The 12,938-nt window shown below is 47.4% G+C and overlaps 1 protein-coding gene across 1 annotated transcript; it reads left to right on the plus strand.

The window, feature by feature from the left end:
- Positions 1 to 116: 116 nt before the first annotated feature.
- Positions 117 to 12,936, plus strand: TIMM8B (translocase of inner mitochondrial membrane 8 homolog B). Its single transcript, XM_066606960.1, has 2 exons — positions 117 to 326; positions 11,457 to 12,936. Exons 1-2 carry the CDS (start codon positions 210 to 212, stop codon positions 11,619 to 11,621), a joined length of 282 nt encoding a protein of 93 aa, XP_066463057.1. The 5' UTR covers positions 117 to 209; the 3' UTR covers positions 11,622 to 12,936.
- The last annotated feature ends 2 nt before the right edge of the window (positions 12,937 to 12,938 follow it).

The following is a 12,938-nucleotide window of genomic DNA, read 5'->3' on the forward strand; positions in this document are numbered from 1 at the left end:
TCACGATGAAGCTAACATAACAAGTAACCAATCAGAAGAGGGAAATCTTTAATCCCTGCAACTCGCTCAGCCAATAGTAACTCACGGCAGTGTTCCACGCCTCGTTTTGGACTTGGCGCATAGCGAATCAGAGTGCAGTGTGAAGGAAGCGGTCAAGGGTCAGTCAGTGACACAGAACGCCGGCAGTGAAGGTCGCGTTAGTAGTAAGCATGGCGGGCTTTGATTCGGACCTAGACCTGTCTGGTGTGGACGCCAGTCCCGCGGAGACGGCGGAGCTGCAGAGGATGTTGGCCGTGGAGCAGCAGAAGGCTCAGTTCACAGCGCAGGTGAGGCAGCCGGCACACACGTGGGTTATACAGTGTAGGGAGCATGCGCAGTATGACCTTAAAGGGACAGTCCAGTGCGATGGCCATAATTTCCTGGGATCTATACCATTCTGGTAATGTCCGAGGAAATACTTATCAGTAGATCTGTATAGAAGCTTCCCTCTGAAGTTATAGTAAAGTAGCTGCCGCCATGATGGTTGCCCAGGCTGATGTCAGCAGGACCGACATTATGTCACCTCCTAAAGGGAAACTGCAGCTGCACCAAAACACACCTGTTGTTGTTGTTTTTTTTTTACTGCATCGGAACAGTACCGTGCAAACGTAACGTAATAATGCCCGTCAGTGAACCCCCCCCCCTGATAGGACAAATATACCTCTAAACTGTGATAGTGATCGCAGTGCGGTTACCTCCAGTGATTGCAGGTGTCATCTCATCTGATTGGTGTCACCATTTTCCATCTCTGTCTGGGTCCAGACTGGGATGAAGACTTCTTCCAGCCACAACTTGTCTCTGCACACTCTTCCCCTCCAGCTGCTACCCCCAAGGAGCCCATCGGTAACCCCCCCCCATAATAGTGACCTTCCTGCGTTCGATCTTAGGTGTACCGCACTTAAAGGAGATTTCCGAGGTGAGACACTAAACTATATAATCTGGCTCAGACATGTTCGTCCCAACCTACCGCCTGACTTCCATTCCCAAATCTCAGCCAATTAGTAGCAGCGTCCATCTTTCTTCCTCGTACGCACAAGACTCGGTTACTGCATGTTGTGCTCCGTGCTGAACATCACCTGACTCCGCCCCCATCTCAAGCGCCGAGTTGGGTAACGAGAAGCACAGAGTGTGTTGGCTGTAACTGAGTCCTGTGTGTGCGAGGAACAAAAAGATGATTACTACTAGTGGGCTGAGGTTAGTAATTGGGGCTGAGGGAAGGGACAGTTGGGAGGCATGAGTAACATAGTATGTTAGGCCGAATGAAGACACCGTCCATGTAGTTCAGCCTGTTTCACCCCCCCCCCCCCCCCCATTTGTTGATCCAGAGGAAGGCAAAGAAAACCCCAATGAGGCGGAAGGCAAAGAAAACCCCAATGAGGCAGAAGCCAATTAGCCCATTCAGGGGAAAAATTCCTTCCCGACTCCAGAATAATCTCTGGATTAACATTTGAGTTCCTACCAGTAGCAGCGCGCCGAGGCAGAGGCACGAGCGGGGGGTCTGAGGGAGACATCGGACCAGCGGAGGAGCCGATACCGGCGCCCAAAGGTGACAGGAGCCGGCAGGAGGAGTGCAGAAGCGGAGCGGGTCTCGGAGCAGCAGCAGGAGGGCAGAGTGACAGGTGGAGTGAGCGGCCGCCGAAGCAGAAGCAGGTGCGGGGGCAGCAAACAGAGACCGGCAGTAGCGGAGGGGACCAGAACGGAGCAGCTGAGACAGGAGGGCAGAGTGAGCTGATAAGTATCTACCTCTACCTCTGTGTGTGTTTGTGAGCTGTGTGTCTTCTCTGTATCTGGTTAATTGTGTCTTCTGTGTGTGTGTGTCTGGGGGTTTAAGTGTTTGTGAGGGGGGGGGGGAATTTTGTGAGCGCGTGTCAGCGGGTAAGCGTTTGCGCGAGAGCGGCAGCGAGTGAGCAGTTGCAGCAGCGTGTGAGCAGTTGAGTGGTCGCAGCAGCGGGTAAGGGGTCGCAGCAGCGGGTGCAGCGGGTGAGGGGTCGCAGCAGCGGGTGAGGGGTCGCAGCAGCGCGTCAGCGGTCGCAGCAGCGCGTCAGCGGTCGCAGCAGCGCGTCAGCGGTCGCAGCAGCGCGTCAGCGGTCGCAGCAGCGGGTCAGCGGTCGCAGCAGCGGGTCAGCGGTCGCAGCAGCGGGTCAGCGGTCGCAGCAGCGGGTCAGCGGTCGCAGCAGCGGGTCAGCGGTCGCAGCAGCGGGTCAGCGGTCGCAGCAGCGGGTCAGCGGTCGCAGCAGCGGGTCAGCGGTCGCAGCAGCGGGTCAGCGGTCGCAGCAGCGGGTCAGCGGTTGCAGCAGCGGTTGAAGCAGCGGGTGAGCGGTTATAGCAGGGTGTGAGCGGTTGCAGCAGCGGGTCAGCGGTTGCAGCAGCGGTTGCAGCAGCGGGTCAGCGGTTATAGCAGGGTGTGAGAGGTTGCAGCAGCGGGTCAGTAGTTGCAGCAGCGGGTCAGCGGTTGAGCGGTTGCAGCAGCGCGTGAGCGGAGTGTGAACAAGTCTATCTTCACTACTTCCACAAGTAAATTGTAGATCCCCATTAGGATGAGCTCCATGCCTGGCAATGTCATCCAGTGTGCTACTTGTGCAATGTATGCGGTCCTTGATCAGCCGATCGAGGGTGCATACTGTTGCGCAAGATGCGTGCACGTCGAACATTTAGAAGCCCAAATTCTGGATCTAAATGGGCAACTGGCAACACTGAGAGCCATTGACATCATGGAAAGGAGTTTGGTGCTCACTGAGCAGGCACTCGCTGGGGTAGAGGCGGGGGAGGATGGTAGTACGGAAGAGCAGGGGGAGCAGGCAGTCAGCTGGGTGACAGAAAGAAGGAGGGATAGAGGGAAGAGAACCAGGGAGGCTAGTCCTGAACTGGCACAACCCAACAAGTTTGCAAGATTGGCAGATGAGGGGGATGCCATTACAGAGCCAGCACCGCTGCAGCACGACACGCCCTCTGAACGCCAGGGGGATGACTGCTCCAGTGAGACGGGGACGGGGAGCGCAGGGCAGGCTAGACAGGTTCTAGTGGTGGGGGACTCAATTATTAGGGGGACAGAGAGGGCAATCTGCCATAAAGACCGGGATCGTCGAACGGTGTGTTGTCTTCCTGGCGCTCGAGTTCGACACATCGCGGATCAGATTGACAGATTACTGGGAAGGGCTGGTGAGGATCCAGCAGTCATGGTGCACGTTGGCACCAATGAACAAGTTAGAGGTCAATGGAGGGCCCTCAAAAATGATTTCAGGGACTTGGGGTCCAAGCTCAGGGCGAGGACCTCCAGGGTAGTTTTCTCGGAAATACTACCTGTACCTAAAGCCACACTAGAAAGGCAGCAGGACCTTAGGGAGGTAAACAAGTGGCTCCGGAGTTGGTGTAAGAAGGAGGGATTTGGGTTCCTGGAGAACTGGGCTGACTTTGCGGTCGGCTACAGGCTCTACCGTAGGGACGGGCTGCATCTAAATGGGGAGGGTGCAGCTGTGCTGGGGGAGAAGATGGCTAGAAGGCTGGAGGAGTGTTTAAACTAGGGACTGGGGGGGAGGGCAAAATGAGATATAGTGGGGTAGCCAGTGTAATTAGCGATCTGGGTCCAAGCAAAGGGAATGGGGGACGAGCAGGGGGTGGGGTTAGTACAGTTAGAACTGATAGATCAGCCATAAGTACGAATAGCAACAAAACAAATTTAAAAAACAAAAAAAATGATATAAATTGTATGATCACGAATGCACGAAGTCTGATCGGTAAAGTGGGCGAGCTTGAAGCAAGAATGACTGATGAAAGTTATGATATAGTCGGAATTACTGAAACATGGCTTGATGATAAGTGCGATTGGGCGGTGAATTTGCAGGGGTACAATCTCTTCAGAAGAGACCGAAGGAACCAGAAAGGGGGAGGGGTATGTCTGTACGTCAAATCGAACTTGAAGCCGAGGCTACGGGAGGATATAGGGGTAGGAGACGAACAGGTGGAATCTCTGTGGGTAGAAATACAGGGAGGAAAAAATAACAAAATCCTGATAGGGGTCTTCTATCGACCACCAAAAGCAACAGAAGAAACTGAAGACTTACTACTAAGGCAGATAGATGAGGTGTCAAAACGAAACGAAGTAATTATCATGGGGGACTTTAATTACCCAGATATAACATGGGAGAACGAAACCTGCAAATCTTACAGGGGTGATAAGTTCTTGAGAGTAATTAAAGACAATTACCTGAACCAACTTGTGCAGGAACCAACAAGAGGGAGAGCCATTCTGGACCTAGTACTAACTAACAAACCGGAACGTATAAAGGGGATGCAGGTTGAGGGGCACTTGGGGAACAGCGACCACAATATAATCAACTTCCAGCTATCAATCAATAGGAAGCCTTATCAGGGAGAGACAAAGAAACTAAACTTTAGTAAAGCAAAATTTGATGAGCTTAGAACTACTATCGGTAACATTAATTGGGACAACATCCTCAAAAATATCAGTACGGAGGAAAAATGGGAAAAGTTCAAAAGGATCCTAATCGCCTCATGTGAGCAGTTCATTCCCTTTAAAAATAAAAGAAACTCAGCTAAAAGGAAACCAATGTGGCTCGACAACACGGTACGAGGGGCAATAAACGAAAAGAAGAAAGCGTTCAAACTACTAAAGCAACAAGGCAGCGAAGAAGCGCTAAAATCATACAGGGAAAAAAACAAAATATGCAAAGATACGATCAAAACTGCCAAGGAGGAAGCAGAAAGACGGATCGCAAAAGAGAGCAGAAACAACCCGAAGCTATTTTTCAACTACATAAACAGCAAAAGGATTTGCAGGGAGAGCGCTGGCCCTTTAAAAAACAATGCAGGAGAAATCATTGATGATGACGAAGGGAAAGCAAATCTACTAAACAGCTTCCTCTCAAGTGTGTTCACCAAAGAAAAGGAAATGCCACACGAGATGCAGGGGAATAAAACGAACCCCTCACAAAATATCTCATACCTAACGCAGGAGGAGGTGCGGAAGCGTCTAAAGAAAACTAAAATTGATAAATCACCGGGCCCAGATGGATTACACCCAAGGATACTAAAGGAACTAAGTGACTAGATAGCTAGGCCGCTATACCTAATATTTCTAGACACTATCAAGACCGGAGTAGTACCATTGGACTGGCGCATTGCCAACGTGGTTCCAATTTACAAAAAAGGGGACCAAAAGTGAGCCTGGCAACTACAGGCCGGTAAGTCTCACTTCAGTAACGGGAAAAATTTTCGAGGGGATTCTGAGAGACGCCATCGATGAGTACCTCAAGGAGATTAAGGGAATAACTCCTCACCAGCATGGATTCATGAAGGGTCGCTCATGTCAGACAAATCTGATCAGTTTCTACGATAAAGTAAGCTCTAAGCTGGACCAGGGAGAATCTATTGATCTTGTATATCTGGACTTCTCTAAAGCCTTTGACACCGTGCCACATAATAGGCTAATATACAAAATGAGGCAGCTCGGACTGGGCGAAAACGTGTGTAAGTGGGTAAAAAATTGGCTCAACGATAGAAAGCAGAGGGTGGTAATAAATGGTTCGTACTCTGATTGGACCACAGTCGCTAGCGGGGTGCCACAGGGTTCAGTATTAGGCCCCACTCTGTTCAACATATTTATTAATGACCTGATAGAGGGGCTGCACAGCAAAATATCAATATTTGCAGATGACACAAAATTATACAATATAATTAATGCAACGGAAGACAATGTGCGGCTACAAACGGACCTGGATAAGTTGGGGGCTTGGGCAGAAAAATGGCAAATGAAGTTCAATGTTGAAAAATGTAAGACTATGCACATGGGCAGGAGGAACGGATGTCACAAATATTCACTTAATGGGGTACCGCTGGGAAAAAGTGATATGGAAAAGGATCTAGGGGTATTAGTGGATAATAGACTAAACTGGAGTAACCAATGCCAGTCAGCTGCTGCAAAGGCAAATAAAGTCTTGGGGTGCATTAAAAGAGGTATAGGGGCGAAGGACGAGAACATTATCCTTCCACTATATAAGGCACATGTCAGGCCTCACATGGAATACTGCGTACAATTCTGGACACCGGTGCTCAGGAAAGATGTCACAGTGCTTGAAGGGGTTCAAAGAATGGCAAGTAAACTAATACATGGAAGGACGGGACTGGAATACCCAGAGAGGCTGTCCAAATTGGGACTATTTACTCTAGAAAAAAGAAGGTTAAGAGGCGACCAAATAACCATGTATGAGTACATGAGGGGACAACACATGGATCTCTCCCGTGATCTGTTTACACCCAGGACCACAAAGGTAACAAGAGGACATCCGCTACGATTAGAGGAAAGTAGGTTTCATCACCAGCACAGAAAGGGGTTCTTTACTGTAAGAGCAGTTAGACTGTGGAACTCTCTACCGGAGGAAGTGGTGATGGCAAAATCCATAGAGGAGTTTAAAAGGGGACTTGATGTCTTTCTGGAGAAGAAGTATATTACAGGATATAAATATTAGGTTAAGTGTCAATCCTGGTATACAGGCAGGTAGGAACTATTAGGGGTTGATCCAGGGAACAGTCTGATTGCCATTAGGGAGTCGGGAAGGAATTTTTCCCCCAAAAGGGCTAATTGGCTTCTGGCCTTGGGGTTTTTTGCCTTCCTCTGTATCAACACAGTAGGATAGACAGGCTGGACTAGATGGACAATGTCTTCATTCGGCCTTACATACTATGTTACTATGTTACTATGTTACCTGACTGTAAGACCCGGATCATCAACCCCACTTGTCACCTAATGTCTATGTCCTGTAATATCATAGCGCTCTAGAAAGGCATCTAGTCCCCTCTTAAACTCCTCTATGGATTTTGCCATCACCACGTCCTCAGGCAGAGAGTTCCACAGTCTCACTGCTCTTACAGTAAAGAACCCCCTTCTATGTTGGTGATGAAACCTTCTTTCCTCTAGACGTAGTGGATGCCCTCTGGTTACCGTCGCAGTCCTGTGTATAAACAGATCATGGGAGAGATCCTTGTATTGTCCCCTCATGTATTTATACTTAGTTTTTTGATCGCCCCTTAGACGTCTTTTTTCCAGGGTAAATAATCCCAGTTTGGATAGCCTCTCTGGGTATTCCAGTCCTCCCATTCCATGTATTAGTTTAGTTGCCCTTCTTTGAACCCCCTCCAGCACTGCAACACCTTTCCCGAGCACCGGTGTCCAGAACTAGCAGTCTCTGTGTTCTGCTGGATGATGTGGTCATGTGACTTCTGGACATGACATCATCAGACTACATGTTTCTTTAAAAAATTGTAATAAAATTGGTAAGGTTTTTTTAATCTCCCTCAAAAAATCTGCCTGAAAACAATGCAAATATTCACTGGGTATATCCCTTAAAATATAACTTTTATTGACAAATATCTATAAAATGTTTGGGCCTCACAAAAAACAAACAAAACAAAACAGAAACAGAGCAGGAGATAGAACCCTGGAAAAGAACCGAGAAAAAATCTACGAAGCTGATCCCTCCAAGGTAGTACGGGAGTGTACTGATGGATAAGACACTACCGACTCACTATATCAACCGCTCCAAAATCAATTCAAATCTATTTAGAGGACCATATCGAGGTCTACCCTTATAGAAAAGATGGAAGCGGAAAAAAAATTCCACCAAGTGGGTGGTTTACAGTCAGCTCCTAGTGGTGGCGAGCCCCTGGGTTCGCCCTATGTCCCATAAGCTAGACCAGGAGCAAAAATGAGCAAGTGACCCAGTAGAAGCCCCAGAGCTCTGAAAATGACGTCCCGGTAAGAGACAAGTGCGGTTCTATCCAGAGGAATGCCCTGTTTAAGTAATAGTAGCGGGCAAGAAATAATCCCAGAACGAGAAACCAGCAGAAGTCTATGATTGGCTTCTATCCACAGAACTAGATGAAAATTAGTTCTGAATACAAGGACACCAATCAATGCTTCCGCTGAGTACCTCCGAGAGATAAACACAAGTGGCTGATAGACTATAAGCCACAAGTTATCAATCCAGAAATACAATAGATTCTAATGAAACAGCAGGAGAACCCCATTCAAAGATATGATGGGTTCTCATGCAACATATCTTTGAATGGGGTTCTCCTGCTGTTTCATTAGAATCTATTGTATTTCTGGATTGATAGACTATAAGCCACAAGTTATCAGCCACTTGTGTTTATCTCTCGGAGGTACTCAGCGGAAGCATTGATTGGTGTCCTTGTATTCAGAACTAATTTTCATCTAGTTCTGTGGATAGAAGCCAATCATAGACTTCTGCTGGTTTCTCGTTCTGGGATTATTTCTTGCCCGCTACTATTACTTAAACAGGGCATTCCTCTGGATAGAACCGCACTTGTCTCTTACCGGGACGTCATTTTCAGAGCTCTGGGGCTTCTACTGGGTCACTTGCTCATTTTTGCTCCTGGTCTAGCTTATGGGACATAGGGCGAACCCAGGGGCTCGCCACCACTAGGAGCTGACTGTAAACCACCCACTTAGTGGAATTTTTTTTCCGCTTCCATCTTTTCTATAAGGGTAGACCTCGATATGGTCCTCCTAAATAGATTTGAATTGATTTTGGAGCGGTTGATATAGTGAGTCGGTAGTGTCTTATCCATCAGTACACTCCCGTACTACCTTGGAGGGATCAGCTTCGTAGATTTTTTTCTCGGTTCTTTTCCAGGGTTCTATCTCCTGCTCTGTTTCTGTTTTTGTTTTGTTTTGTCTGTTTTTTGTGAGGCCCAAACATTTTATATATATTTGTCAATAAAAGTTATATTTTAAGGGATATACCCAGTGAATATTTGTTGAAAAAGCCTTTCCTTTGTATCCCTCTGCCTCTGTGAATTATAGTGAAAACAATGCAATGGATCACTGGATTACAGCATCTTTACTACTACAGATAGAAGGCTGATTATATTTCCCTCCATTCATCCTGCAAATGTCTAGTGAGTTCTCTCAAACAAGATGCATCAGTCCATCTACAACTGTCCAGTGACGATGCTCCTTGCACCATTGAAGAATGGAAAAACGTTCTATGGAGAGATGAATCTCACTACTCAATCTCCAAATCAGATAGACGTAGCTGGGTGTGGAGGATGAGGGGAACACCTTTTGCCTGTGTGTGTTGTACCAACTGTTTGGTATGGCGGAGGTTCCGTTATTATCTGGGTATGTTTCACTTGGCAGGGTCTCAGTCCATTGGTTATAATGGCAAGAACCATGAACATGGAGGTGTACCATGACATTCTAGGCAATAATGTGCTGCTGACAATATGGCAATACTCTGGGAACGGTCAGCCATACTTCCAACAAGACTACGTGCCTTGTCATAACAGCCAACGCTGTTCTACATTTTGAGGATATGGATGCTCCATGATTGGACTGGGCTGCGTAGAGTCCCAACCTGAGACCTACTTAACATCTTTGAGACGAATTGGAATGTCAGGTCAGGAAATGAGAACAGCGTCCATCTTCTTTGAGAAAAATTGCTAGACGTTTGCAGGATGAATGAAAGGAAATACCAGCTAAAGTGTATCAGACGTGAGTAGAAAGTATGCCATGGATCTTCAGTACTGATGCTTGCCACAGTCAGTGGAAAGAGAAGATCAGGACGACAAAGAACAAGATGGCTAGATACAATCAAGGCCACCAAACATGTCAATCGTGGAATTGAAAGAATCGGTGAAAGACAGGAATGTGTGAAGAACGTTGATCCATAAAGTGACTGAAGGTCGGATGCGACTGAATGGATAATCATCATTATACCACGGAGAGTATCTGATGTCAGTAGGGCTAAGAGAACCCACTAAGTATTACCATATGGAAATAAATGCTGCTGTTGATTGTTGCTCAGGTGTCCAGTTATGTTTTGTAGGATAATGTTTGGTTGCTCTCATGTTATTCCCATGTCAAGAGAAGTGGGGGCAGCAGGATGGGCAAGTAGTGATGGGGCACGGTGTGGTATATCAGGGGAATGGGGTCTCTTGACATCCTGTTTTGCACCTCAGAGAGGAGTAGATGGAGGGGAAGATGTCTATCCTGTAGTTTATAGGAGTTGTGAAATGCTACACTGTTACCACAACTCCTGTTATATACAATGTAGATGACCACATGTGTGCCCCGGCGCCTTCTCCTGGAAGTGGTGCCATAAATGTCTGAGGTGGTAATGCCTCTTTATGCTTTATTGCTGCCTTAAGATATTGGGCAATTTGACCCTTGGACCAGAAAAGTTTGTGTACCCCTGTTTTAGAAAACCTCTGACATGTCATACCAACACATCCTTAAAGGAGTTGTCTCACGCCGAAACGGGTTTTTTTTTTATTCAATAGGCCCCCCGTTCGGCGCAAGACAAACCCAATGCATGTGTTAAAAAAAAAAGCGGGTAGTACTTACCCGAATCCCCGCGCTGCGGCGACTTCTTCCTTCTTCTTACTTACCTTAGTAAGATGGCCGCCGGGATCTTCACTGTGAGGTCCATTGCTGATTCCAGCCTCCTGATTGGCTGGAATCGGCACACGTGACGGGGCGGAGCTACGCGATGACGCGTAGAAGGGGGCGGAGCCCGAACTCCGCTCGTGCCGAGACCCAAGAGAAGGGAGAAGACCGGACTGCGCAAGCGCGTCTAAAATCGCCAGAAGAGGCGATTTTAGACGGATCCATGGAGACGAGGACGCTAGCAACGGAACAGGTAAGTGAATAACTTCTGTATGGCTCATAATTAATGCACAATGTACATTACAAAGTGCATTAATATGGCCATACAGAAGTGCTGAACCCCACATGCTTTCATGAGACAACCCCTTTAAGTTTGATAGGTGCTGTCCAGGTGCTGAGACCCTTAGGCCTCCCTCACGCAGGCGTTTGCAGAAATGCAGCATTTTTCAACGCTACATTTACTGCGGTTTCAGCAGCGCTGGCAGGCGGTTTGTCGGTACTGACAAATGCCACTAAGTGAGTATTGATTTTTAGTTTATTTTTTTCCATCTAGTGTAGCTAGGGCTGATTTTAGGGGTAGGGATTATATTTCAAGCCCCCCTCCCACCCCTCTCCCCATGAAAATCAGGGTGCGTTTAACGCAGCCAAATCCCCGGTACCAAGTTGTACCACATTTTTAGCAGTGCTGAAACCGCTGGCCGTTTATTTCAATGGGCGATGCCGGGCTGAAAACGGCCAAAGATAGAACATGCATTGCTGTCAAAGACGCTGCGTTTTGATGCTTATGTGAACAGCCCCACTGAAATGAATGGGAGCGTTTAGCACAGCACTAAACGCTGTACAAAAATGCCAGTGTGAGGGAGGCCTTACTGATTGCAGGAACCAAGCCTTCTAGCAGTAGAGATGCCGTTGTGATGCCAAATTAAATGTATCTGCAGAGTTCTTTGGTAATGTCTTGTAAACTAAGGCTAATTATTATTTTTCCCTCCAGGTTCACAAATTCATGGACGTGTGCTGGGACAAGTGTGTGGACAGACCTAGTACCAAACTGGATTCAAGGACGGAAGGCTGCTTGGTCAACTGCGTGGAGCGCTTCATCGACACGACCCTGTCCATCACCAATCGCTTTTCTCAGATGGTTCAGAAAGGAACTTAGTGCCATTGTTATCCACGGACTCCTAGCACTGTAATGTCAGCCAAGTGACGGAAATACCTCCTTCCTAGTAGTGATGATTGTTACGTACAACCATGTTTTATATTTCTCTCAAATTTTTATGCCCCTTCAGATGCATGTTATTAAATCTATCCTCGACGTAGTTGTGTGTCCTGCGCTGGTGTCACATTAAGTGGGGAAACTCTCTGGGACCTCTTGATGATGTTCCGCAGGAGAAGCTGTAAGGCGGACAAACTGTTCGAAGAGGTGGACTCCTAAAGGTTCCTCTTGGGGTATCCTGCCGCTCGGGACCCCGGCGACCAGCTTTTGTAACATTTGGGTGGACAGAGCTATAGGTGTTTGATACCCCTGCACCACCGCCACACAGGGAATTCATTTTATTTCCCGTTGTTGCTTATATACTCCACAGTGTTGTTTAGAAATTACCATCCTTTTTAAAACGCACTACAAGGACATTTCCATAGGATGCCGGGGTCTGTGTGCTGTCTGATTTAAATGGACATAGAGCATAGACCTGCATTAGCACGTCCTACTACTCAACTGTAATAAGGACAGGAATAGGACATGCAATGAGTTTTTTTCATGCAGACCATAGACTATAATGAGTCCAGGTGCTGCATGCGAATTAACAAACAGCACACGGCCCCAAGTATGCTAGTATGCCACAGGCCTAAAAGGAACAAAATCACCTTGCAGGTACTTTACCTTGTAATGGCTAAGAGAAATGATGCTAAAAGGTTTATGCCAAGTTATAACGTGTTCCCCTATACCAGCAGTCAGACCTTCGCCAGTCCCAAGAACAAGCGTCTTGTCAGTCCGCCAGTGAATGGGCCGAAGGTCGTGCAGGCAAGCAGACGACTATTTACTTCACTTACAGCACCAGAGATTGCCAGGGCACTTGAACTCAGTACTTTTTGACGCCGTCATTGAAGTGAATGCAGCGGTGGCTCCATTCAGTCTGCAACCAACTGGACCCCCGTTCTCAGGATTGTGGGTGTGCCAGTGGCACAAGCTCTTTGACAGCAAAAGCTTTTCTAGGCTATTTAGGCCTCTTCATCGATTTATTTGAAGCCAAGTCCGCTCTATACGTAGCAGGTGTTGGCTGGTAAAGACAGCAGACACCCAGTTGTCAACCCTTTAGATGCTGCGGGCAGCACTGACAGTGGCTTTAAATGGCTGGACAGAAAATGGTCTCTAATTAGTAATGTATGGACAGTACTCTATTACCATTTGTGACAAAGCCAGTGAGTGTCGTCAAAATGGTCTTCCTAACCTTAATAAAAAGTACAAAAACATATA

The sequence above is a fragment of the Eleutherodactylus coqui genome, chromosome 6 (assembly GCF_035609145.1).
Source record: "Eleutherodactylus coqui strain aEleCoq1 chromosome 6, aEleCoq1.hap1, whole genome shotgun sequence".
NCBI classification, from domain to species: Eukaryota; Metazoa; Chordata; class Amphibia; order Anura; family Eleutherodactylidae; genus Eleutherodactylus; species Eleutherodactylus coqui.